This window comes from Cervus elaphus, chromosome 15 (genome assembly GCF_910594005.1).
Source record: "Cervus elaphus chromosome 15, mCerEla1.1, whole genome shotgun sequence".
In the NCBI taxonomy this organism is placed as follows: domain Eukaryota; kingdom Metazoa; phylum Chordata; class Mammalia; order Artiodactyla; family Cervidae; genus Cervus; species Cervus elaphus.
Window position 1 is genome coordinate 4,998,369 of NC_057829.1, and position 27,175 is coordinate 5,025,543.

The 27,175-nt window shown below is 41.8% G+C and overlaps 1 protein-coding gene and 1 non-coding gene across 5 annotated transcripts in view; one reads left to right on the top strand and one right to left on the bottom strand.

Annotated features, from left to right (window-relative positions):
• MTR (5-methyltetrahydrofolate-homocysteine methyltransferase) overlaps positions 1 to 27,175 on the bottom strand; it is a 126,818-nt gene that overhangs the window by 37,844 nt on the left and 61,799 nt on the right. For all 4 annotated transcript variants that reach the window (XM_043925180.1, XM_043925179.1, XM_043925178.1 and 1 more), the window contains 7 exons: positions 21,264 to 21,443; positions 18,574 to 18,690; positions 18,132 to 18,272; positions 7,118 to 7,207; positions 5,957 to 6,109; positions 2,677 to 2,784; positions 1,497 to 1,597 (listed from right to left, as the gene is read on the bottom strand). In XM_043925180.1, the coding sequence (XP_043781115.1) occupies positions 1,497 to 1,597; positions 2,677 to 2,784; positions 5,957 to 6,109; positions 7,118 to 7,207; positions 18,132 to 18,272; positions 18,574 to 18,690; positions 21,264 to 21,443 (890 nt within the window). The remainder of the gene's footprint in view (positions 1 to 1,496; positions 1,598 to 2,676; positions 2,785 to 5,956; positions 6,110 to 7,117; positions 7,208 to 18,131; positions 18,273 to 18,573; positions 18,691 to 21,263; positions 21,444 to 27,175) is intronic.
• TRNAR-CCU lies at positions 23,993 to 24,065 on the top strand. Its single transcript has one exon. It is a non-coding gene; the product is annotated as a tRNA-Arg (tRNA).

Genomic DNA, 27,175 nt, shown 5'->3' on the forward strand with positions numbered 1-27,175 from the left:
TATGATTCTCTCAGCTACTTACTGATTTTTCATAATACAAAAGGATAAACACAGACAATGATATCTCAGGAATCGCTTTAGGGAGTTTGCCTACAAATTGCCTTTTTTCAATAGTTTTTGTCCTATTATCATCATTAAATATGTACCTGGCTTTTTAGCCTGAAAAACAGTAAAGTTCTTGAATAGAGAAAAGTCAACTAAATCCATCTGGGTGTCTCTGATACAATGCATGGTATGTAGTAGATGATCTATAAACATTTACTAGCTGAAATGAGTTTGAACTAATTGAGATGAATGCAAATAGAAATTAACAGCATAGGGTTTGAAAAGATGAGACAACAGCAGAAATGTCAAGAGATTTTAGGAAGCCAACACCTTGTCAAATATTTATTCCTCATCCAAATACTTATTCTATAGGTAAAAATTTTACTGTAACAACCTCCACTGTCTCTCTAGTACATTTATCTTTAAAAAAAATAATAAATGTATTCCAAGAACAATATTCCTTGTTTCTGGACCTAGAAGAGAATGTTCCGTCTTTTGATAGTGAACAGGCAGCCAAACAGAAGTGCCTGAGAAGACAGTCAGAGGAAGAAGGTGCCGCTGCCAATGCTCCTTCATCTCCAACCTCTCTTAGCTGCATTTAATTAACCTCGAACGCAGACATGGATGAACAGTTTGAAAGCAGGAAGGGGCTTAGAAGGTAATGGTTGTCTGACAATGGGAACTCTCTAACCCTAACCCCAAGGGGGCCCAGCTGCAGCTGTCTCTCCTCTCTACAAAGAAAACAGCACATGGAAGGAAGTCTATGCCTCAAAAGGACCGTTGGCTGGATATGGACCAGAGAAGACATTGGCTTTATCAGGCTTTTCATTACAAAGAATATGTTGAAATCTGAGCAAAACATGCTCTTACTGAGGGTCATGAGCTCTCACACAGAAATAAATTGGCGCTGAATAATTATTCAACTATAATGAGAGATGTAAGAAAGGGATTTTACTTGTACACAACATTCAAAAACTAGCTTCATCAATACTAAGAGTCATGCATGGTTCTATTCTAAGCAAAGGAAAAAGAACGGTCAAAGCCTTCTTATAAAACTCTCTTTAGCCAAGGTCTTAATAAGATCTTGGCTTTAAAATCTGGCAGCTTATTGAGAGTAAAAAGGAAATACGGCCATGGGGTGGGGCCCGATGTTTGAGCCTCTGGCCTGAAGTCAACTCCCCAGAAGCCTCTGGGTGGTTTGACCCTGCTTGAATACTCTTTTCTATTCTTTTTGTCCTTACTGAATGTACACCATTAAATAATTACTAAATTACTTCATTTGAAAAGGTATGCTTAATGCAGAAAATTCAAAAACATGTGAAGAAAAAGAAAAACAACCTCTAACATCCACAGTTCTACCCTGCCCTCCCCGCCCAAAAACAAATCACCTGTTAATGCTTTTACTTTAAATAAGAAAGGGGCTCAGGTAAGAAAGGTGGGTCCTAATTTACCTGAAATTATTGCAGCCAAGAACCACTCCAACTATGTTCTTGCCTATGTCGTGTACGTCACCTTTAACAGTAGCCAGCACGATGGTGCCGTGGTAAGGGTCCTGGAGAGGAAGTCAAACAGCTCAGCATTGCTAGGGTCACCTGGTTCTCTGGAGCCAGACAGGTGTTGACACAGAAAGCAATTCAATACAACCAAGGCAACCCTCAAAGATGGACCCGGAACCCAAGCCTCATGCTCTGTGCAAAGAAGGCTGTAAGCCTCAGCAAACCCCAGGTGGTTCACTGAGGGGGCTTCAACCCAGATCATGTGCTTCATCATCTCAAAAAACAGTTTAAGTTCAAATACAAAACAGCCCCATCACTGAAGATCATATTTGTAACCCCCAAATCTATCTGATAAATGTTTAGTAAATGTGAGCAGTAAAAGGAGAGGGAGGCTCTGGTGAACTGCACGTGTCCCATCAGAGGGGGAAGGACTACAATAGCTCAGGGCAGGAGGGCTCAGATGATCTTCTCCAACACTGTTGTTCCATCATCATCTCCTCCCTCAAAAAAAGAAAAAGAAAGAAAAGAAAAAGACATGCAAGGCAATGGGGATTTTTAGAACACTACCGTCAGAGCCATGCACAAACACAGACAGATTTAAGAATTCAGAAACTTAGGGGCCAAAGCTGACTGAGCTTCACAGGGAGCTAAACAAGGTCAAAAGCTTAATGATTTGCTGCGGTGGCGCAGCCAACGAGAAGGGAACTGAATCCAGCAGTGGTGCCAAGAACATGACCGGCACATGGAGAATATTCAGGTAAGAGGTTTTCCAAAACCAAACAGTATCTCAAGGGCAGGGACCGATCTTTTTTAACTACAGAGTCAAGCACACTACCTGGCACGTGATAAGAGCTCTGTAAACAGTTGGTAGATGTTTGAATGAATGAACTGGTTTTGTCTTGAAATCACGGCTTTGTTTGGAAAATAATGTTTCTATTAAACATTTCATAAAGCCATGCTCTACAGAAAATCCCAGGGTATTCTGATACTTGGTAAAAAAAAGTTGTTTCACTTCTCTGCTTCATCTTCAATGACACAGTCAAGCCCAATGGCTTAGGTCCCTACCCCCCAGCCCCGTAAGAGTATCCAGAGCCAATTCCTCACAAGGTCCACAGGCCCCAACAAAATGACTTGCCTCATCTTCTATTTTGCCAGTAAGCACTTTGGTTTCTTCTCTCTCTTTCTCCATGAAGGGAATAAGGTGACCCACGGCCTTCTTCATGACCCGAGCTGACTTTATAACCTGAGTAAAATACACAGAGTCAGGCATCTTTACCAAAACACCTGGATGATTACACATGGCTGCTTATGAAATTTTAGCACAAATTATCATGCATGTTTTGACCTCAGGTCAGCCACACTTGAGTCCATTTCTGACAGTGGGTGGGTGAGGAATGAGCTCACCAAGAGGAAAATTAATCAGTCAGGTACAGAAGAAGAAAAACAAGGCTGGAAATCAAATGTTGCAGTTTCTGTCCTCTGAACTTCTGCATGTTATTTTTCCTCCACCTAGAAGGTCCTCTTATCATTTCCTGAAGTTCTTCACATCCTCCAAGTGTCAAGCTTCTCCTCCAAAAGCCCCTCCTCAGCCTTCTCTTCTCAATCCCCAGTGTCACAGTTCACTTATAGTTAAGGCTTATGCAAAAGGAAAAAAGAGCCTTAAAGTCTATAGAATTAGAGAACAATTTTGTAAACATAAATTGGATAAGGGATTAATATCCAAAATATATAAAGAACTAATGCAACTTTATAACAAAACCCCAAATAATCTCATTTAAAAAATGAGCAGAAGAACTAAAAATTCTTCCAAAAAGGATATCAAAATGGCCAGTAGGCACATGAAAAGATGCTCAACATCACTAATCATCAGGGAAATACAAATCACACTAAGGTACCAGTTCACACATGATAGCTCAGAGCTCTCCTGATAGCTCAGTAGGTAAAGAATCTGGCTGCAATGCAGGAGACCCCAGTTCAATTCCTGGGTCGGGAAGATCTGCTAGAGAAGGGATAGGCTACCTACTCCAGTATTCTTGAGCTTCCCTGGTGGCTCAGCTGGTAAAGAATCTGCCCACAATGTGGGAGGACCTGGGTTCGATTCCTGGGTTGGGAAGATCCCCTAGAGAAGGGTAAGGCCACCCATTCCAGTATTCTGGCCTGAAGAATTCCAGGGACTGTATAGTCCATGGGGTCACAAAGAGTCGGACACAACTGAGCAACTTTCACTTTCATATGTTAGAATGGTCACCATCAAGAAAACAAAAACCAACAGGTGCTGGTGAGGATGTGGTGAAAAGGGAACTCTTATACACTGTTGGTGGGAACAGAAAACAATATGGAGGTTCTTTGAAAAATTAAAAATAAGTCTACCACATGATCAAGCAATTCCACTTCTCAGTATAAACTCACAGGAAATGAAAATAGGATTTCAAAAGGTTTATCACAGCATTATTTATAACAGCCAAGACATGGAACAACCCAAATGCCCATCAACAGATGAATGGATAAAAAAGATGTGGTATATATACAGAATGGAGTATCATTCAGCCATGGTAAGAGAGGATATCCGGCCATGTGCAAAAAAACACAGATGGATCTTGAGAACATTATACTAAGCAAGATAAATCAGAAAGAGAAAGACAAGTACTGGATGATCTCACTTATATGCAGAACCTAAAAAAAGTCAAACTAGAAAGAAAAAACAAAACAAAATAGTGAAACTGTGGTTACCATGGGATAGGGATGGGAGGATAAGTCTGATGATATTTAAGGGTACAAACTTGTAACAAGTAAATAAGCCACAGGGATCTAACACACAGTATAATGAATAGACAATAATGTACTATAATGATATAGTGTGATAAATATTATTTCAATGGCAATCATATTAAAATATGTATCACTGTATACCCCAAATTTACAAAATGTAATATGTCAAATTTGTTAAACAGACAAAAAAGAACAGAGACTTTCATAAAATTCATGAAATGTATGCTAAAATTCATCAGAAGCAGGATGACAAAACAGGGTATTTGTGCAGTCTCAAAGTTTCTCCCTACAAAAGAATTTACAGTGGAGAAACGTAGCAGACACTCTTAACAAAATGATCAGAGTTAACCTCACCAGGAATGAGACACAGCAACATGATGGGCCTCCTGATATGAGAAGGGCACAGCATTACTTTGTGTTATTCTTGCCAAAAAAGAGAAAACATCAGGAAAATTCAAACTGAGAGAGAGCCTATCATTTATCAAACTGTACAATACTCTTCAAAAGTCAAGGTCATAAGGAAAAACTCAGGAACTGTTCAAGATAAAAGCAGTGTGGGATTGTGGAACACAAAGAGAAGAGTAGCAGAAATGCTGGTGAAATGTGAATAAGGTCATTAGTTAACATGATTATATCAGTATTAGTTTCCTGGTTCTGATAACTACACCATGATCAGGTGAAAAGGTTAACATTAGGGGAATATGTTGAGGGCGATACATGATCACTTAAACAGCATCTGCAACTTGTCTGTAAGTCTAAGGTTTATTCAAACATAAGAAGTTAAAACAATAAGTTGACATCATGAAAAACAAAGGCTGTGGGACTGTCCCAGACTTGGGGAGACTAACGCAGGACAACTGAATGTTCCCTGAGTGTGGTGATGGTTTCACAGGTACAGACATGTTAAACTTATCAAACTGCATCCTTTAAACATGCGCATTTTACTGCATGTGAATTATAAAACAGTAAATCTATAAGAAAAGATAAATGCTATGAAGGAAAATGGGGAATAGACAATGAATAATTAAATATAGAATGAATTTAAAAAATCAATTATACTTTGATTTTAAAAAGTTAAAAAAAAAAAAAAGAACAGGGACTTTTCGTTTTTTGTATGCCTCACAGACCTGAACCCAGAAGTCTCAAAAAGTACCAATGTTAATCAATGTGGTCGGTAGCAACTGTAAATCAAAATAAGAGTAAGACTACTGGTTTTACTTGAAACAGTTAATGTATATCATTATTTAAAATGGTAATGATCTTTTCAAAATATTCATCCTTAAGGATGAACACTGGCTGGTCAAACCAAATCTTAACAAGATTAACTTTACAGTAATCGGGTTTTATTTTGATTTGGTGGTGGCGGGGGGAGACTTGTGCTGGGCTAAGAGGTGGTACAGAAGCCCAGAACATGAAGACTAATGCTGGGAATGTCCAGATGACCTCTAACTTCCACATCACCCTAGATGGACTTTTCAGACTATGCCTAAAAGTGCATTCAGAGAAAGAATGAACAGAATCACACCTCAATGCCCCTGGGCTCTTATCAAAATTAAAACCAGAGAAACAGACTCAAATTTACTATTTATTAAAAGATAAAGGCTCTTTCCTTCAATTGTGAAACTTTTTCCCCACCACTTGCCAACCTGAGGTAGAAACATTTTTCCAGCTCCAAAAAGATCACCAACAATTTTCATGCCATTCATCAGCGGCCCTTCAATTATATTCAGAGGTCGGGGATATTTTTCCTGGTTTAACCTGGCTTCCTCAGTATCTTCAATAATATATTTTTCAATGCCCTACAGAAAAACAAAAAATTAGGGAAAATTCACAGGAAAAATTGGCTTAAGTTCAAACACCCAACAACAAATAAATAGTTAAGAGTGTGGGTTTTGGAATCAGACTGCATGGGTTCAAATCCTGGCTCTTATCACTAATTCAGACAACTTATTAAGCATCAGTTTCCTCATTTAATAATCATACAATACCAACCTCATATGGTTATTTTGAGAATTAAATGTGTAAAGTGATGGCTTTATTGACATAAAGCATTTTATTGATATAAAGTGAAAAATTAGTGACAGAAGGAGTACTAATAAGTTCAAATTCATAATAAAATACACTTTTTATCCTAGTGGTTTAACAGATTACATATAAACAAATATCTCCTGTGAAATCACTGTGTTTTCCCACTGTAATGTGACAGGGAGGACACAGCCTTCACTGATCAAGCCCTAAATCCTCCAGTGTCCCCAGGTCAAGGATCCAAAGAGGTGGGTGACTAGCTCCACAACCTCAAGTAGGTGAATCTCAAAAGTTCCAAGAAATCAAAAGTTAAATTCTAGAGACCAAAAAAACCCCCCAAGACACCTGAAATTTTCAGACTCAGGAATGAGGAAACTGAAGCCAAGAGATTATCTGTCTGGACTAAAACTCCAACCGCAACAGAAGAGCCAGAACTCATCTGTTGATCAGGTGACAGCCGCATGGTCTAGAATAGCACTCTCACCGTTGGCGCTACTGACAGTCTGCACTGAATCATTCTTTGTGGTGCAGGCCTCTCCTGTGCAATGTAGGATGTTTACCAGTATCCCTGGTCACTGGATGCCAGTAAAACCTCCCACTCCAGTCAGAACGACCAGAAACATCTCCAGATACTGCCAAATGTACTGGACATGGGGTAGGACGGAGGGCAAATCACTCAGGAGTAGTCCACGGGATCTCCTTTGGCAGCTGCTGCCAGCACCTCTCCTCCAGCCACGCCACCAGCCACCAGGACCAGCAACCAGCCTCCAGCCCACACTCACCTTCACAAGAGCGTGCTCAAGGCGTTCTTCAATAGGGCCATTCCTCCACTCATCACTCTGGATGACTTTCTTCCCTCCTTTGCCCTGAGTCTGGATTGAAATGTGAATAGAGAGATGGTACAACAGGTCACTCACTCAGCTACTTGGCAGAAAAAAACGATGTCTTATTCTTCTCTTATGTTTCAAGACCCTAGTAGAGTGTCAGCATGAATAAAATCTTTGGGAAATGCTTGCGGTAAGGAGAAAGGGAAATAGCAACCCACTCCAGTATTCTTGCCTGGAAAATCCCATGGACGAAGGAGCCTGGTAGGCTACAGTCCATGGAAATGCAAAGAGTTGGACATGACTGAGTGACTTCACTTCACTTCAAAGACAGAGGAAATGAGAAATCTTATAGGTTTTGAATTTTTATTTAAAAATTTTCTTCCTTCCAGTTTTATTGAAACATAATTGACATACAGTGATGTACAAATTTCAGGTGTACAGCATAAAGAGCTGATTTATGTACAAATGAAATGATTACTACAGTAAGTTTAATGTATATCCATCAGTATGAAAAAGCAAAAAGATAGGACACTGAAAGATGAACTCCCCAGGTCGGTAGGTGCCCAATATGCTACTGGGTATCAGTGAGAGGGTAACAGGCAGGAAGGCCAGGGGTCTCCAAATGGAGGAAAGAGGCTGCAAGTGCCAGACATTTTTATCTCTCTTAAGCGGCAGGAAGAAACAAATCAGCGATATGTTTTTCCTTCTCTATACAAATTTAAAAGGAGGTTTCTCTTAAAATGCTGTGTTGCCATGACACCTGGTCTCACCTGAAGCTAACTATTCTCAAACCTAGAGTTAACCAATACATTTCTTTTTCTTATGGAAATGTTGTCTTAACCTATGTTAATATACCCCAGACTCTATCTTCAAGTTGGTTCCACCAAATGGCCTAACTTACTTACTCAGGTATTGTTCCGCTAATCTATGTAAATGAAACTATTTGTTGGTATTCTGCCCTTCTACAAGATTCAGGTCAATCGTTTTATGGCCAGGGATGAATTATCTGGTGCCATTCTAAATTTTATGACATTCCTTTCTTTTCATTAACAGACTGCGAGTGACTATATAACATACAGCTAAAGACTAGGAGGGGGGTACTCTTTTGCCCCCTTCTGCTGCCTATGTCAGAAGCTTTCTCTATCTCCTTTATACTTTAATAAAACTTTATTACACAAAAGCTCTGAGCGATCCAGCCTCGTCTCTGGCCCCGGATTGAATTCGTCTCCTCCGGAGGCCAAGAATCCCGCGTCTTATCGTTCAGCAACAACCTTTCATCAGTGTTGAAATAACTCCAGAAAGAGTGAAGAGACGGAGTCAAAGCAAAAACAACATTCAGTTGTGGATATGACTGGTGATGGAAGTGAAGTCCAATGCTGTAAAGAGCAATATTGCATAGGAACCTGGAATGTTAGGTCCATGAATCAAGGCAAATTGGAAGTGGTCAAACAGGAGATGGCAAGAGTGAACACTGACATTTTAGTAATCAGTGAACTAAAATGGACTGGAATGGGTGAATTTAACTCAGATGAACACCCAGGACTGATATCCTATGAGATGACTGGTTGGATCTTCTTGCAGTACTGGGTGTTCATTGGAAGGACTGATGTTGAAGCTGAAACTCCAATACTTTAGCCACCTCATGCGAAGAGTTGACTCATTGGAAAAGACTCTAATGCTGGGAAAGATTGGGGGCAGGAGGAAAAGGGGACAACAGAGGATGAGATGGCTGGATGGCATCACCGACTCAATAGACATGGGTTTGGGTAGACTCTGGGAGTTGGTGATGGACAGGGAGGACTGATGTGCTGCGATTCATGGGGTCACAAAGAGTCGGACACGACTGAGCGACTGAACTAACTGACTCAGATGACCATTATATCTACTACTGTGGGCAGGAATCCCTTAGAAGAAATCGAACAGCCATCACAGTCAACAAAAGAGTCCAAAATGCAGTACTTGGATGCAATCTCAAAAGTGACAGAATGATCTCTGTTTGTTTCCAAGGCAAATCACTCACTATCCCAGTAATCCAAGTCTATGCCCTGACCAGCAATGCTGAAGAAGCTGAAGTTGAATGGTTCTATGAAGACATACAAGACCTTCTAGAACTGACACCCAAAAAAGATGTCCTTTTCATTATAGGGGGCTGGAATGCAAAAGTAGGAAGTCAAGAAGCACCTGGAGTAACAGGCAAATTTGGCCTTGGAGTACAGAATGAAGCAGGGCAAAGGCTAATAGAGTTCTGCCAAGAGAACGCATTGGTCATAGCAAACACCCTCTTCCAACAACACAAGAGAAGACTCTACACATGGACATTACCAGATGGTCAACATCGAAATTAGATTGGTTATATTCTCTGCAGCCAAAGATGGAGAAGCTCTATACAGTCAGGAAAATCCAGACCAGGAGCTGACTGTGGCTCAGATCATGAACTCCTTATTGCCGAATTCAGTCTTAAATTGAAGAAAGTAGGGAAAACCACTAGACCATTCAGGTATGACCTGTATCAAATCCCTTAGGATTATATAGTGGAAGTGACAAATAGATTCAACGGATTAGATCTGATAGACAAGAGTGCCTGAAGAACTATGGATGGAGGTTTGTGACACTGTACAGGAGGCAAGGATCAAGACCATCCCCAAGAAAAAGAAATGTAAAAAGGCAAAATGGTTGTCTGAGGAGGTGTTACAAATAGATGAGAAAATAAGAGAAGCAAAAGGCAAAGGAGAAAAGGAAAGATATACCCATTTGGATGCAGAGTTCCAAAGAATAGCAAGAAGAGATAAAAAAGCCTTCCTCAGTGATCACTATAAAGAAACAGAGGAAAACAAAAGAACGGGGAAAACTAGAGATCTCTTCAAGAAAATTAGAGATACCAAGGGAACATTTCATGCAAAGATGGGCTCAATGAAGGACAGAAATGCTATGGACCTAACAGAAGCAGAAGATTTGAAGAAGCAGTGGCAAGAATACACAAAAGAACTATACAGAAAAGATTTTCATGACCCAGATAATCATGGTGGTGTGATCACTCACCTAGAGCCAGACATCTTGGAATGTGAAGTAAGTGGGCCTTAGGAAGCATCACTACAAACAAAGCTGGTGGAAGTGATGGAATTGCAGTTGAGCTATTTCAAATCCTAAAAGATGATGCTGTGAAAGTGCCACACTCAATATGCCAGCAAATTTGGAAAACTCAGCAGTGGTCACAGGACTGGAAAAGGTCAGTTTTCTTTCCAATCCCAAAGAAAAGCAGTGCCAAAGAATGCTCAAACTACTGCACAATTGCACTTATCTCACACGCTTGCAAAGTAATGCTTAAGATTCTCCAAGCCAGGCTTCAATAGTACGTGAACTATGAACTTCCAGATGTTCAAGCTGGATTTAAAAAAAGGCAGAGGAACCACAGATCCAATTGCCAACATCCGTTGGATCATCAAAAAAGCAAGACAGTTCCAGAAAAATATCTATTTCTGCTTTGTTAACTACGCCAAAGCCTTTGACAGTATGGATCACAACAAACTGTGGAAAATTCTTAAAGAGATGGGAATACCAGACCGCCTTACCTACCTCCTGAGAAATCTGTATGCGGGTCAAGAACGAACAGTTAGAACTGGACATGGAACAACCGGCCAGTTCCAAATTGGGAAAGGAAGGTGTCAAGGCTGTATACTGTCACCCTGCTTATTTAACTTATACGCTTATTTAACTTATATGCAGAGTACATCATGAGAAATGCTGGACTGGATGAAGCACAAGCTGGAATCAGGACTGCTGGAAGAAACAAACATCAATAACCTCAGATATGCAGATGACACCATACTTATGGCACAAAGTGAAGAACTAAAGAGCCTCTTGATGAAAGTGAAAGAGAAGAATGAGAAAGTTGGCTTAAAACTCAACATTCAGAAAACTAAGATCATGGCATCTGGTCCCATCACTTCATGGCAAATAGATGTGGAAACAGTGGAAAGAGTAACAGACTTTATTTTTGGGGGGCTCCAAAGTCACTGCAGATGGTGACTGTGGCTCTGAAATTAAAAAAAACACTTGCTCCTTGGAAGAAAAGTTATGACCAACTTAGACAGCATATTAAAAAGCAGAGACATTACTTTGCCAACAAAGGTCTGTCTGCTCAAAGCTATGGTTTTTCCAGTAGTCCTGTATGGATGTGAGAGTTGGACTATAAAGAAAGCTGAGCGCTGAAGAATTGATGTTTTTGAACTGTGGTGTTGGAGAAGTCTCTTTAGAGTCCCTTGGACTGCAAGGAGATCCAACCAGTCTATCCTAAAGGAGATCAGTCCTGGGTGTTCATTGGAAGGATTGATGTTGAAGCTGAAACTCCAATACTTTGTCCACCTGATATAAAGAATTGATTCATTTGAAAAGACCCTGATGCTGGGAAAGATTGAAGGTGGGAGGAGAAGGGGACGACAGAGGATTAGATGGCTGGATGGCATCACTGACTCGATGGACATGAGTTTGAGTAAACTCCAGGAGTTGGTGATGGACAGGGAGGCCTGGTGTGCTGCAGTCATGGGGTCACAAAGAGTCATATATGACTGCATGATTGAACTGATATCCATCATCTCATATAGGTACAAAATAAAATAGAAAAAAACACTTTTTTTCTTGTGATGAGAACTCCTGAGTTATTCTAATATCCGTCATATATATTATACACCAGTGTCAATGATATTTATCAGATTATACATTACATCCCTAGTAATTATGCATCTTATGAGAAATTCCCTTCATCCAATTTTCCCCTCCTGTTACCCCCTGCCTCTGGTAACTACAAATCTGATCTCTTTTCCTATGAGTTTTTTTTTTTTTTTTTAAGCATAATCAACTTATAATTTTAGTTCCTGACACACAGTATAGTGATTCAGTATTTCTTTAATTATAAAATAATCCTCACTAGGATTTGAATGTTCAGTAGAGAGACAGAGTGAAAATTCATTTTTTTTTTCCTTTCCTTCTTTCCTAAAAGACAGCATCTTGGGACCAACGATTTCCAGGACAGTAAGAAAAGCTAAACCTCATATCTGATGAGCTTTTAAAGTTCTCACATAGGACCATCATACCCAGATATGTGAAGAGTCTGTAACAAAGGCAAGTCAGAAATAGTCTTAGAGGTGGGCACACTGTGAGGAACAAGACACAGACCGCGCTCTCAAGGGCTTTGCCGTATCATAAGGCAGACAGAAATACACAGAGAAAGGTAAGCTACAAGAGAAAGCCTGTGCCAAGCGCTGATGAGAAGATGACACAGACAGGGCTCGGAATTTTGAGGACAGAGTGAGCATCACAAACTGGAGTGTTGAAGAGGGACTTTGAAGATGCCGACAGATTCAGCAAAGGGACAAAATCGTGATGATCCTCGGATGGAAGGTGAATTGCACATCTGTTTCCTCCATCTCAACTGACGTCACTCATTGCCCAAATCTGAAATCTAAGTATCACTCTTGACTCTCCAGCCAGTCTTTGCATTCAGTTAATTACCTAGCTCTAACAATTACACCACCTGAATATTTCTCTGTACTCTGCTTCCACTTTCCTATTCCAAGCATCTAACTGGTACCTGCAGCCCAACATCAGCCTGGTCCCCAGTGTGTCCTCCACACTGTAGCCAGAGGGGCCTTTCCAAAAAGCAAAGCTGATCAAACTGCCCCCACGGGAAGATTCACTGTAAGCTCTCTACTGCTCTCCGAATGTCGTATTGACTCCTTTTCATGCTGGACAATGTCCTGAACCAATTTTCTCCCAGCTTCATGTTCTGCCATTCCTGAAGAACTCAGCCCGCCTTGAACATCTCAGTTCCTTATGCTCTCATCTCTCTCATCCCTGGCCCTTTCTTCACATCCACGCATCCAGCAATCTTTTATTTAGCACCTACCAGAAGGCAAGGCCCCAGCTAGTTGCAGACACCCCTCCTCTGGCAGAGGATACCAGTACTGTACCCCAACCCCAAACTTTAGCCTGGCTAACTCCTGTTGAGCTCTCAGGTGCCTCCAACCCATCACTTCTGGGAGGCTTTCCTAACCACCTCTGCCTTTGGGTTCCGTGTCCTTCCTAAGCAGTCTACAGCATCCTGTACATGCCTCATCACAGCATCTGCCCACCACCCTGATGACAAACGCCTCCGCATACTTGTGCACGTCTCATTACACTGCAGGGTCTACAGGGGCATGCCTCTCTTATTAGTTAGATCCTCTAAGTTCAGAAAGCACCAAGCAGAAAACAAAACTTGGGTAACTATTAGCTGAATGATTTAAAGCCAAATGAGAACCCATTTCCCAGAGCAATGTTTGTGTAGGATAGTAGAGGCCAAGCCACAGAGTGCTAGGAATCCACGCCATGGAGTTTGGAGTTAACCTTCCAGGCAACTGTGGCAAGGGTGGAGGTGGGGAATGACAAATTCTGAAGCTTCAGAGTAACATTCCAAGTAGTATTTTTTTGCAGAGGGAGTGAGACACACGGCTTGCGGGATCTTAGTTCCCCAACCAGGGATTGAACCCTGGTCCTTTGCACTGAAAGTGCCAAACCCTAACCACTGGACCACCAGGGAATTCCCACCAAAGTAGTATTTTTAAGGGAACCCTAGAAAGGGGAGAATGTTTTAATAGTTCACGATGAAAGCCTCAACTACAGTGGTAGGAACAGGAAGAGAAGGAAAGGACAAACATAAAAGTATTAATGGACAGCATGGAAGAAGAAAAGGAAGGGACTGGGAGGCGCTTCAGGATTGAGGGCTGGGGTGGTAACGGATGACACTCTCACACGTCAAGAGACTAATGCCGCTATCATATGATGAAAAACCTTAAAGAAGATGGCAATTTAAAATTTTTTTTCAGTATTATTTATAATAGAAAAAGACACAGAAACAATCTATGTGTTCATCAGTGAATGAACGTATAAAAAAAGTGTGATATACTATATATATAACGGAATATTATTCAGCCACACAAAAAAGGAAATCCTGCCATTTGAAACAGCATGGGTGGACCCTGAGGGCAACATGCTAAGTGAAATAAGTCAGACAGAAAGACAAATACCGTATGATCTCACTTACATTTGGAATCTAAAAACAGAAACAAATGTGGTGATGGATGTTAACCAGACTTACTGTGATGAGCATTCCACAATATATACTGATATCAAATTATTATGCTATACATCTAACACTAATATATGCTGATCATATCTCAGTTTTTAGATCTAAAAACTATAAACTTCATAGATTATATACTCTGACATTTATTTAACAGAAAATACAAAACTAGAGCAGTGTGACACTCCCCACCACCCAAAAAAGAGTCCTTCTAAAGCTCACATTCTCATCACTTAATTTATGTAAATATCATTTGTCCTGTTAACCACACAATCAGGCAATTCCTGCCTGTGGGATGGAGTCTGGTAAGTAAAAACAGGGCAGAGTGTTCCAAACACTCTTGGAGAAAAGGCCCGGTGTGTTCACAGAAAAACCGTCGTGTGCCACACAAAAGGGGCAGGGGGGGCAATGCTGTGTGTCTGTGAACAGTGGGAAGCAAGGATGCAGTGTGTGTGAGGATTTCTCACCGTGTACAGACCTTCATTACCAAACCTGATAAATGATAGACGTGCTTCAGAAAATCAATATTCTAAATGGTACCATTTAAGAGAAGCTATTTCAGAAGCACGACCCGGCACACTGAGTCCATCTGCTTTCCAACTAGCTATTCGGCAGGACGCGCTCCTGATTCAAACGTAAGTTTCTGCAGCCTCACACACTGAGCAGCCCGACACCAGACACGTGGAGAAAGGTCATCAAATAGGAAGTTTCCAAGCACAACGGCTGCTCAACCACTCAACTGGCTGCTCCTTCAGCTACTTCTACTGCTCAAGAGTAGCTCCCGATTAGCAATGTGCCTCATGAGGACATGTGTTTTATTTCTGATATCAAACTGGACCAGCATCAAGGGAGGAAATTGCTCAAGCGAAAACCAAAGGGGAGTGTGAGCACCCACTGGCAAGGAGAAAACCAAGGCCAGATAAGGAACAGAGAGGACCTTTTTTCTAGAAAAGCATCAAGAACACTTACATCTGATAAACCCATCATCTGTTGAAGATTCTAAGCTGAAAATGCACTTACATACATAACCCTCCAAACATCATAGCTTAGCCCCTCACCTACCTTACATGTGCTCAGAACACTGACATTAGCCTATTATTTCAGCAAAATCATCTAACACTAAGCTTTTTTTTTTTTTAATATAATAAAATGTTGACTATCTCATGTGATTTATTGAATACTGTCCCAAGAGTAAAAACAGAATGGCAGTGTGGGTCCAGAGTGGTTGTCAGGGGTTGTTTCCCTCATCATGGCGGCTGAACAGAAGCTGCGGTTCGCTGCCTTTGTCCAGCATCACGAGAGAGGATGGTACTGCATATTGCCTGCCTAGGGAAAGATCAAAATTCAAAGTACAGTTTCTACTGAATGCTTACTGCTTGCATATCATCATAAGTTGGGGACATGTGTATTCTCACAATCCAAGGTCATTCAAGAGCCATCACACCCAGAGATTGTCCCTGTTAACACCCAAACAGTACTGCTCAATGAACAAACTCCACATGAGTTACATAGTCATGTTACCTGGAACTTCTTCTTACCCAAGATAATTTAGTCACCACAGGTCAGCCTACCCCATACCGAGGGTATTATTTTTCAATAAAGCCCATTAGAGTTTAGGAAGGTCAGAGATGAGACTCTTTCTACCCTTTTCAACAACAGTACTGAATAATCTATCAGATGAAACTTGAGTGTAGACCTTATTATTTCACAACGAAAAGAGAGAATCATTCTCTCATAAAGAAAAAAATTCCTCAACCCTTATTTGCCTCACCATATTCCTGCTTTTCATGCTCTGTTTGCAAAAGGTGTGCCCTGAGGAATGGTTAAAGAGCTGGCGACTCCTGGCAGTGATGAAAGCATACTTGTTTTGGTTATTAATTCCTTAACAGCAACAGAAGTCACCCTGAATGTCGACAGTTAACCTACTTGACAGATGGGGTCAGTGGCTTGTAATAAGTCCTGTGGTTACATAAACAGGGAGGCAATTTTTTATATGATGGATTGATGAAGCCTTGAAATTGCTATGAAGATTTTCCCTCTTACTCTTCAGCTGTCCCTTAGGAGCAAAACCTCTTGGCAGTTTAGCAAGATATAAAGAAACAAAAACTTATAAACAAATACTGGAAGTGAATGTAGACCGAAAAGAATGACTGCTATAAAATACAAAACCAACAAAATCTTAAATGAGAATAGTCTCACAAATAAGGAGCCCTATCTTTCCTAAGTGAGAGCTGACTCATCTGGACAGTGGAGAAGAAGATGAGAAAGCGCATCACTTTATGGGTTAACTAAGAATGCTTGAGTAGAAGCTATGATGCCCCTCTGGTCTTCAGTAGAACCCCGTTCTTAGTTGGCAATTAATGAACAATCTCCTGCCAAGTGGAAGGCAGGCTAAGAAAAAAAGCTGGATATTGTTTCATACTTGTATCCTGGTGTCCAGAGAAATGGCTCAGCACTTTGTCTATCTGAGTAGACCCAATCATGGAAATAGGGAAGGAAATCTAGCCACTGTTTCTTATGTAATGAACTGAGAAGAAGAACTTGTTTACATTTTCAACAGTCAAGATCCAGGACATTCTGTCCTGCGTCCATGTAAGAAATTATAAACGTCCTAAGGAACTGAGAGGAGGGTCATGTGCTCACTGGCACTGAGTCTGAACTCATCTTTGGTGAGTGAACCTAAGGCTAACATAGGTGGTTTCAGAAATCAAAATCTTGCCATCTGTGACATGGACAAATCAAGGATGCAATTAACCCTAAGCTGTCCTATCCTTTTTCCAGAACATTTTAGTACTCTTCAAAGGAACAGGAAAAGTCAGCAGTTCTGCCAAAGTTAAATTCATATTTTAACCTAGAGAACATTAACCCGGGTGGCAACATACACAAAGGCATTCTGCCACTTTCCTGGCATGCTCTGTAAGAAAAATGTCTTCCTTTGCCATCGCTTTCTGAAATAAATTATAAAGTAAGTTTCTCGAAAAAAGATTTCATCTTTCCTTAAACTGAATTCTAGAAAGCAACACCCATGATAGATACTTAATATACCTAGGACTGCCCAATACATAATAAATGGAAACAAGAAACTGATTTTTGGATAAACTATAATTATTCTTATGTCTATAGATTAAAAGTGTGCAGACCTCAAGCCTTGAACTGTATGTAGACTTGGACTAGATCCTAACAAACAGGTATATATAAAAATGTAAAGATATAACAATGGGTACCAGGTAACCACATGGCCACACAAGAAAATCCAAAAGAGTCAATTCATAGTATGAGATAGAAAAGTACCTAATAAAATGAAAAGATTCTCCCAGTATACTGATAAACAAACAGGTTACCAAAAAAGCATCAAGAAAAATTCGATTTTTATAAAAATGTACATGACTATGTGTGTGCAAGTACACATGTGTGAACATACTTATTAGCACATTTTGTTTCAGAAAAATAAAACCAAAACCATGAATAGAAGGCTATAATAAAACCTTAACAGTGGTTAATGACAGGTAGTAGGATTATGAATAATTTCTATTTCTTCTTTTGCTTACCCTTATTTTATAAATTTTTAAAAATTAATATGTGTTACTTCATATGAGAAAAATAAATTTTACATTTCAAAATAAACTTACAGAAATACAAATTAAGAGTACTGAAACAGATATTTAAGGCTTGTTTCTCCTTCCTCGCCCTAATGAAAATACCTTCTCTGGAACTCTCTGTATAAACCTTCAGTGATCCAAAGACATGGTGGTATCCTTTCTTCCGTTCTACAATGAAGGACTAGTAACTGTATGTTGAAGACAAATTCAAAGAAAAAAAGGAAAAGCCAACCGTCAGAACCTCTCTCCCTACCTGGGCGTAGCGTAAGAGCTTCTCGGTGGCCTCAGGGTCTCTGTTCCAGATGAGGTCCTCACAGAGCTGGAGAAGCTCCTTCTGGATGTCATCATATACAGGAAGGCTTCCAGCATTCACTATTCCCATGTCCATACCAAACTAAGGGCAATAAAAAGAAAAATAAGGATTTCCAGCGATACTCTAAACCAGGGATCAGTGACTCTTTCTGTGAAGGACCAGATAAAAAAAAAACCGTAGGCCACTGCCTCTGTCACAACCACTCAACTCAGCATAAAAGCAGTCATAGACAGAATGCAAGTGAGAGCGGGTGGCTTTGTTCTAATAAAGTTTTATTCACAGAGAAACGGCAGCAGACCAGGTTAGCTTGCGGGCCACGGTCTGCAAACGCTGGCCCTCAGGAAAGGCTGGTGTCCAAGGCAAACAGGGCCCCCCACTCTACCTTGATTGCATGGTACAGGAAGACCCCGTGCATCGCCTCCCGAATGGCCTCCATCCCTCGGAAGGAGAAGGACAAGTTGGACAGACCACCACTGACTTTGGCTCCAGGTAGCGTTTCCTGGAAAAAATTTAAATATGAAAGGATTTCCCTAGTTTGCCAAAAGCAGCAATCCTGTTCCTTAAGCTTTTTTTTTTTTTTTTTTTTTTTTTTTTTTTTAATTTTTTTATTAGTTGGAGGCTAATTACTTCACAACATTTCAGTGGGTTTTGTCATACATTGATATGAATCAGCCATAGATTTACACTTATTCCCCATCCCGATCCCCCCTCCCACCCCCCTCCTTAAGCTTTTTAAAGTAAGAATAGAAAGTAAAAAAACATATAAAGTCCAAAGTAATTCAGAGCTTCTTGTACCTAGACACAGACCACAACTTGCATATCAGGGAGACACGAAAGCAGTGCTTCATTGTTTTTCCTACTATAACCTCCCTAAGGGAAAAGAAAAACTTCTGCTTTATCTCTGTACTCTGTGTACTTCTGCAGCAACCGTGCTGTGGCTACAACACATGGTGAGTGTGACATAAAGTAATAGGGACTTCCCTGGTGGTCCAGTGGTTAAAACGCTGAGCTTCCACTGCAGGAGGCAGGGGTTCAACCCCTGGTTGGGGAACTAAGATCCCGCATGGTGCAGCTAAATACATATATACACACACACACACATCTGTTGGATAAATAACAGAAAAAGAAACAGTGACAGATAACAAAAGGAAAACCAGAGGGACAAACAGAGAGAAGTTGGTTATTCACGGAAAGCATGAGCTACGAGAAGGCTTCTATAGCCTAAACGAACAAACTCCCTAGTTCGCTATAAACTTGACTAATTTTAAAAGGACAAAAGGAAATTGAGGTCCCCACCACACCTTATGACATATGAAGCATTAGTTCACATGTAAAACAGGAATTCTTAATCCCTGTTAGATGGGGTACAAACTAGTTCAAGCATTTTGGGAGCGAGAGCTGCCTTTATCTACTACTGGACCCAACCCTTCCACTTCTGGATATATGCTACAAGGAAGCTCATGAAGAGATATACACAAGAAATGTATACACACAGTTTTGCTCATAACTTGCCCAAACTGGAAACAAACCAAGCATATGTCAACCACAGAACAGTTAATTATGGAAAAGGTAAATGATGGAATATTATACATTAGTAAATTGAACAAAAAAACTGAACAATGAACAAAGCACAACTACAACACAGGTGGATCTTTAAAGTGAGACTGGGTAAGGAAAAAGGCATAAGGATCTTAAGATTCTGTTTAAATTAGCATGAAGTTCAAAAATGTGCAAAACTAACTATACTATTTCTACAGTGAATTCTCGCTATTTGTGGTCCTTATGTTCCGTGAAGTTCCTGCAAACACTGAACTGGGGGATGCTGAAAACCACTGCTCCCACAGGAAATGCAGGGTCAGGTTTGTGAAACTCTGGTCACAAAACCGTCATCACTAATCAGCATATAACCCTGTTTTCTACGTTTCCGTTTTCTCCATGAAGCACATCACACAGCCTTTGTGCACGCAGGGACACAGGACAGCACCTCAGCACAATGCATAGGCCATTCAAATAGAGAACTCAATCAGCAAAAAAAAAAAAAAAAAAAGCTCAAAAACGTGGAAAATGTGGTCCTAAACAGACCATGAAAAGGGTGCCTGTTTACAGAATGAGGGCTGAACCCAGGGATGCAGGGCATGCCTCTGATGACTCATCTGGATCACAGGGGTCAGGCACTCAAAGTTTTCACCACTCTGCACGTGTGCGTGCCCATGAATGACTGCAGAAGAACCTTCAGTATTGATTTTGGAGTCACAAATAATTTTCTTTTTAAATAATTTTACTCATTAAATTTCTGGCTGCGCTGGGTCTCTGTTGCTGCTCGGGCATTCTCTAGTTGCCACAAACGGAGGCTACTCTTCATTGCAATGCATGAGCTTCTCACTGTGGCGGCTTGTCTTGTCTCGGAGCACGGGTTCTAGGTGCACGGGCTTCAGGAGTTGCAGTGCATGGGCTTAGTAGCTGCAGCTCCTGGGCTCCAGACCACAGGATCTACAGCTGTGGTGCACTGGCTTTGCTGCTCACCAGCATGTGGCACCTTCCTGGATCAATGATCAAACCTGTGTCTCCTGCATTGGCAGGCAAATTCTTTACCCCTGAACCATCAGGGAAGCCCACAGATAAATTTTAGTGAGTAGGTGAATTTGCAAATAAAAAACCCAGGATAATTCGGACTGACTGTGTATATAGAAGCATTAAAATTATATAGAAGAGCAACAAGTAGTGCCATAAAACTCAGAATGAGGGTATAATCAGAAAGGAAGAGAAACAGGGGCACTTTCCATTTTCTATTTCAGGTCCCAAGTGGAAGCTATTATATGCCTCATAATCATTTATCAAACTCTGTATCTTTTATATATCCCCCAGTGTGTGTGTGTTTTACATCACAATATAAAATAACATAGAAAAAAATTTTAAAAGCCCCTGAATTTCAGAAAACTAATTTGCTACAAGAATAAGAATGTCAATATTCCTTGCCAATAAATATATATGTGAGCTCAAGTGATTCACTGAAGCCATGTGATAAATCTAAGCAATGTCTTGGGTAGAAAGGAGAAAAATGCTCATACTTACTTTAATGACTTTTGTTGCATTGATAAAATTAACAGCATACAAGTTATGTTCTTCCATCCCAGTACCAATGGTGAGGATATTAGGGTCAAAGATGATGTCATTTGGATTGAAGCCCAGTTTTTTCACAAGGAGATGGTAGGCCCGGGTGCACACTCTGATTTTGGTATCTGTTTCTGTTGCCTGGGGAAGGGGTAAAAGATGTAATTTTAAATAGAAAAATGAGGTGTTATCTATGAAAATGGAAGGACCATTCACTTGTCAAAAGCGCTTAATACCAATGCTTGGATTTCATAGAAATCCAAATGCCAAGCAGCCTTTACACATTTATCAAATTATCTCATCGAGGAGGAATTGGTTTAAAGTCCCTTTATGTTTTCATCCACACAACAGCTATAATGCTTCTGTAAAAATCAAATCTCACATATGTAAAAATCAAATCTCACAAAAATCAAATATACACACATGTGGTATATTAATAAATAGGGTTCTTAAAAAGACACACGTGATAAGAATTCAAATAAATTACAAAATTAGTGCCCCTCGTCTCTGGACCTGCCTGCGCTGTCACCCAGGCTTTCTTGGACCTTCCTATAGTAAGTCTATATAGACTCAAAGACGTGCATTTATTACCCACCTCCAACCCCACCCATCACAGCATTAGCAAATATACTTCAAAACAGTGACCCTAGGAAGCCAAGCACTGACTCTAGCAAGGCCCAACCCCCCACTGTTTCCTATCTCCCCCAGAATCAGGTCCCACACCTCCAGTTTTAAGATTTTATTTTTACAGAAGCAGTGTGGCTGTTGTGCTGATGAAACATCTCCCCCTCATCTACTCCCCTCTCCCCACACCACTCCTTTGGTGTTCCTGAGACCCACCAAGCTCGTCTTCCCTCAGGGCCTTCCTATCATTGCTGCCACTGCCTGGAACACAATGACATGGCTTTGTGGTTCACAGCCCAGCATGCAGGCCTCTGCTCAAATGTCCCCTTTTCAGAGAAGCCTTCCCTAATCACGATCTCTAAACCAGCTCCACCACCGCCTTTTCTGCCTCCTCCACCCCTCTTCATAGCATCTCTCCTCCTAGAAATTATTTTCCATGTAACAGAAAAACCTGAATGAACTTTCTAGTCAACCCAATATATTTATTTGGCATCTTGTTTATTGGTTTTTTTACTTGTTTTATTATATATGATTAATTGGACTAGAATCAGTCTCGCTGTACCCCCAGAGCCTAGAGCAGTGCCTGCCAGAGGATGTGCTCAATATTTCTGCTGAATGAATGCATGTACCTGTGACTCAGAGCTTTCTGAACTTTGTCAGGGAAACTGTCTTCAGGTCAAATTTATAATTTCAATGCAAGGCTTATTCAATGAATTACATGCTGAATGATTTCTGGTTGCAGAAAAAACCAGATTTGCTCTAAAGAAAAAATGAATACTTGCTATTTCTACAGAAGTTCTGAAAAAAGAAGTGACATACAATTCTGAGTAAATAAGCAAAATGTTTTTGAAAAATGGCCAACACCACTGAATGAAGTGCTGAGTCTTCCAAGCTAAGTACTTGGAGGCAGGATACCCTTGACTGGATGTGAGTGCTGAGTGGTCAAGTATCAGTTCCTGATCACACATATCTTCACCTCCAAGGGGCGCTCTCCAGGGGCCACAGGGAGGGGGGGTGAGGATACTCTATGCAGTTCAAGGACATTTAGTGAGGCCCTATCTTCCAGAGAAAGGCATGGTATTGCTGCTGTTGTTCAGTCGCTCATTCATGTCTGACTGCAACCCCGTGGACTGCAGCACACCAGGCCTCCCTGTCCCTCACCATCTCCTGAAGTCTGCCCAAGTTCATGTCCATTGTATCGGTGATGCCATCCAACCATCTTATCCTCTGACGCCCTCTTCTCCTTCTGCCCTCAATCTTTCCCGGCATCAAGGACTTTTCCCAACAGTCATCTGTTTACATCAGATGACCAAAATCCTGGAGCTTCAGCTTCAGCATCAGTCTTTCCATTGGAATATTCAGAGTTGATCTCCCTTAAGATTGACAGGTTTGATCTCCTTGCTGTCCAAGGGACTTTTACGAGTCTTCTCCAGCACCACAGTTTGAAGGCATCAATTCTTTGGTGTTCTGCCTTCTTTAGAGTCCAGCACTCACACTGTATGTGACCACTGGGAAGACCAGAGCCTTAACTATGTGGGCCTTTGTTGGCAGAGTAATGTCTCTGCTTTTCAAGACACTGTCTAGGTTTGTCCCTATATGGAACAACTGACTGGTTCACGATGGAGAAAGGAGCACGGCAGGGCTGACTACTGTCACCCTGTTTGTTTAACCTGTAAGCTGAGCACGTCATGAGGGGTGCTGGGCTGGACGAGTTACAAGCTGGAATCAAGACAGGCAGGGGAACATTAACCACCTCAGATATGCAGACAATACCACTCCAATGGCAGAAAGTGAAGAGGAGCTAAAGAGCCTTTTGATGAAAGTGAAGGAGGAAAGTGAAAGAGTCAGCTTAAGACTAAATATTCAAAAAAACTAAGATCATGGCAACCAGTGCCATTACTGCATGGCAAATAGAAGGGGAAAAGGTGGAAGTAGTGACAGATTTCCTCTTCTTGGGCTCCAAAATCACTGTGGACAGTGACTACCACCATGAAATCAGAAGATGACTGCTTCTTGACAGGCAAAGCATAGTGGGGGGAACATTCAAAAAACTCGCTCAGCGGACTTCCCTGGTGGTCCAGTGGCTGGGACTCTGCACTCCTAATGCAGGGGGTCTGGGTTCGATTCCTGGTCAGGGAACTAGATCTCACATGGCACAACTAAAGACCCAGAATGCTGCATCAAAGATTGAAGATCACGTTTGTAGCAACTAATGCCTGGCACAGCCAAATAAATAAATTAAAAAAAAAAAAAAAAAACTCGCTCAGATCTAGGCTTCTGACTGCTCGCCTACCTTGGTGTTCTTTCACAACTGGTCCTGTTGGTCTCTAATCTCTCCCTGTTCCTGTGGCTGCTCAGGTCAGAATTCACCTCCTGCTGGGATGTGACTTAGCAGATCACGGGGCCTAGGGAAAGGACCAAAGGAGGGGGCTCTGTGGCCCCACTGCTCCAGGCTTTAGGGAAGGTGGCAGACTCTCATCTTCCTTAACTGAATGTTTCAACAACTTCTTACCTCTCCCTTCAGTTAGTGATAAAGTTAAGGTTAAAATCAACATGTGGGCCCAGAAGAAAGTGGTCAGGAGCAGGTCACCTAGGGCTACCTTTTCATCTTGGGCTTCAGTTATCTGTTCACCAGAGGGCCAAACAGAGGTCTAGGTTCTAGGTTAATGGCCCAGCTAAGCTCATTAACCGAGAAGGAACAGGGGTTTGAGACTACCAGTGCTGTTATTATTTCACAGTGACCTAGTTGGGTTGGTGAAGTGAAGTGAAAGTTGCTCAGTCATCTACAACTCTTCACAACTCCATGAACTGTACAGTCCATGGAATTCTCCAGGCCAGAATACTGGACTGGGTAGCCTCTCCCTTCTTTAGGGGATCTTCCCAACCCAGAGATCGAACCCAGGTCTCCTGCATTGCAGATGAATTCTTTACCAGCTGAGCCACAAGGGAAGTTGGGTTGGTAGGTCCTGGTCATTTCTTTCATCTGAGTCATGAATCCATCACTAGGTCGGAAGTGAAGCAACAACCATCAGCTCCATAAGAATGAGGCCTTTTCAAATTGTTCTCCCAACACCTAGTATGCTACCTGCCACATTAACAGAAAGCAACTACCATCTGTTGAATAAACAAGCAAATCTCAGAATGCACAGAGTTGCAAAGGACAGGACTTCGCCATAAGCATATCAAGCTAGATTCTCCAAGATTTCCTCTGTCCTGTTCCTCAGCCAAGGTGGTGACACAAACATGCTAATAAGCCTCAAGGCTTGAGGATTTTACAGATCCAGACGGCTCTCAACTCTGCTGGCACATTTGAGTAACCCGGAGGGATTTCTGTTTCCTAATACTAATACCTGTTCCTGAACCTCACTCGAGACCAGTTAAATCAGAATCCTGAAATGAGACCTAAGTAACAGTATTTAAAGAGACTCTTAGTGATCCTAGCATACAGCCCAGGTGAGAACCACTGATGGGTGACATAAACCTTCTTAGGCTGAGTTAGAAGAAACTTCAGTGACAATACTGCAACTCTAAGGGCCAAGAGGGAGGAGTAAATATCTTCTCTGATTTTACAATTTACTAGGCTTATTCTTAAGCTGTAGGAAAATTAGATAGCCATCAGCAGGTAGAGGCTTCATTAATAAATCCACTGCTCAGCCTCAGCATGATTATCAGAAACTTAGGGAGAAATCAGATGAATGTAAAATAATTTTTGATTTATTTATCAAGGCTGATACTGTAAGAAAGCAAGAAAAAGGATCAAAGACACCCAGATTCTGTGAAAATGCACCCTAACAAGAAGCAGAGAAGGAATGAGACCAACTTCAGAGGCAGCTTAAAGGTTTCAAATGACTGAACCAGCTTAACATTGGACAGGGAATACCGCAGGGGCCATTCTGCTGCCAGAGTTCAAAATGGAAGTGGTGGAAGAGATGCACGTGCCACCACCAGACAAGCACTGACAAGTCAGAAAGAAAAAGGCTGAGAAGGGGGAAACACATGACAAGAGATATCTGAGCTTTACAAAATCACTGAGGGCACAGACTTTGTTCAGAAATCCTCGGAGTGGCTTCTCTACTGTACTTAATGTGTGAACATAAGCTGAAAGCAAGTGTGAGGACATCCAGAGCCCAGGGAGAAGCAGCAGGCCTGAGGGCAGAAATGCAGGCAGGGGATGAAGCTCAGGGGACAGCACTGAGCTGCTGGGAGACGCGAGGTCACCTTGGAATGTCTCTCGGTTCACTCCTCACCTGAAAGAATGGAGGCTGTGCCCCTGGCAGAACTCACACTTGAGGCAGAACGTGGATGCTAGGCACTTGGGATTAAGGGGGAAATGGAGAGGATTTCAGACATGAAGTCAACACTGAGAGGCAACCTGGTGAGGAAAAGAGGGCTGCATTTTCCCATCAGCATTTCGTTTTTGTTTCTCAAGTTCATCTGATGGTCATAACTCGGCCAGGAACAGCATAGTTGCTTCTGGGTCAGGGGATGTGAAAATGAGTTTCGCTTGGAGTTCATGGCCAAGGGTGGGAGAAGGAGGTGGAGTGGACACAGATGCTCAGTGCCATGGACGGAAGGACAGCAAGGAGGAGCCCTGGGGAAGCACAAAGGAGAGAGAATAAATCTCCACAAGTGGGATTTGGGGGCAGGGTGTGTGTTAGTGGAGGGGTAACAGCAGAGGCTGCCCAGAAAAAGGGAAGTTGAATATTTCTCCATTAGTTGAGAATTTCTGATTGCTTAGACTTGACCTTGGAGTCAAGTATGACGAGGCAGTCTGCCATGCAAGGGATTGGTGTAGACAAAATTGCAGGGAGAAGGTTCACCAGTTACACTTTCTAAGGCACTGTTTTCAAACACCACTGAGAACAGCACAGCCGATGGGTCAGGCCAGCCAGAGGCAGGCTGGCGGCCAGGCAGCAGCAGAGCCAGCCCGACTGCCTGGGGACGCGCCACTGACGAAACCCCAGCGCTCCTGCCCCTGTGCGCTCAGCTGTATCCGCCTCTCCTGTGACCCCGGGGGCTGCAGCCCACCGGGCTCCTCCGTCCACGGGGCTTCCCAGCAAGAGCGCTGAAGCAGGCTGCCATATCCTTCTCCAGAGAAGGACATTCTTAGTACACCTATCAGTCCCTGGAAAGAGCAGACGATGGGTCTGCTTTAGTACCTTCAAAGGGAAAACGGGGAAGCAGATACAGTAGAAACAATCAGCTCCCAGGAAGAACAAAAAAAGACTGACCTACTATCGAGAGATGTA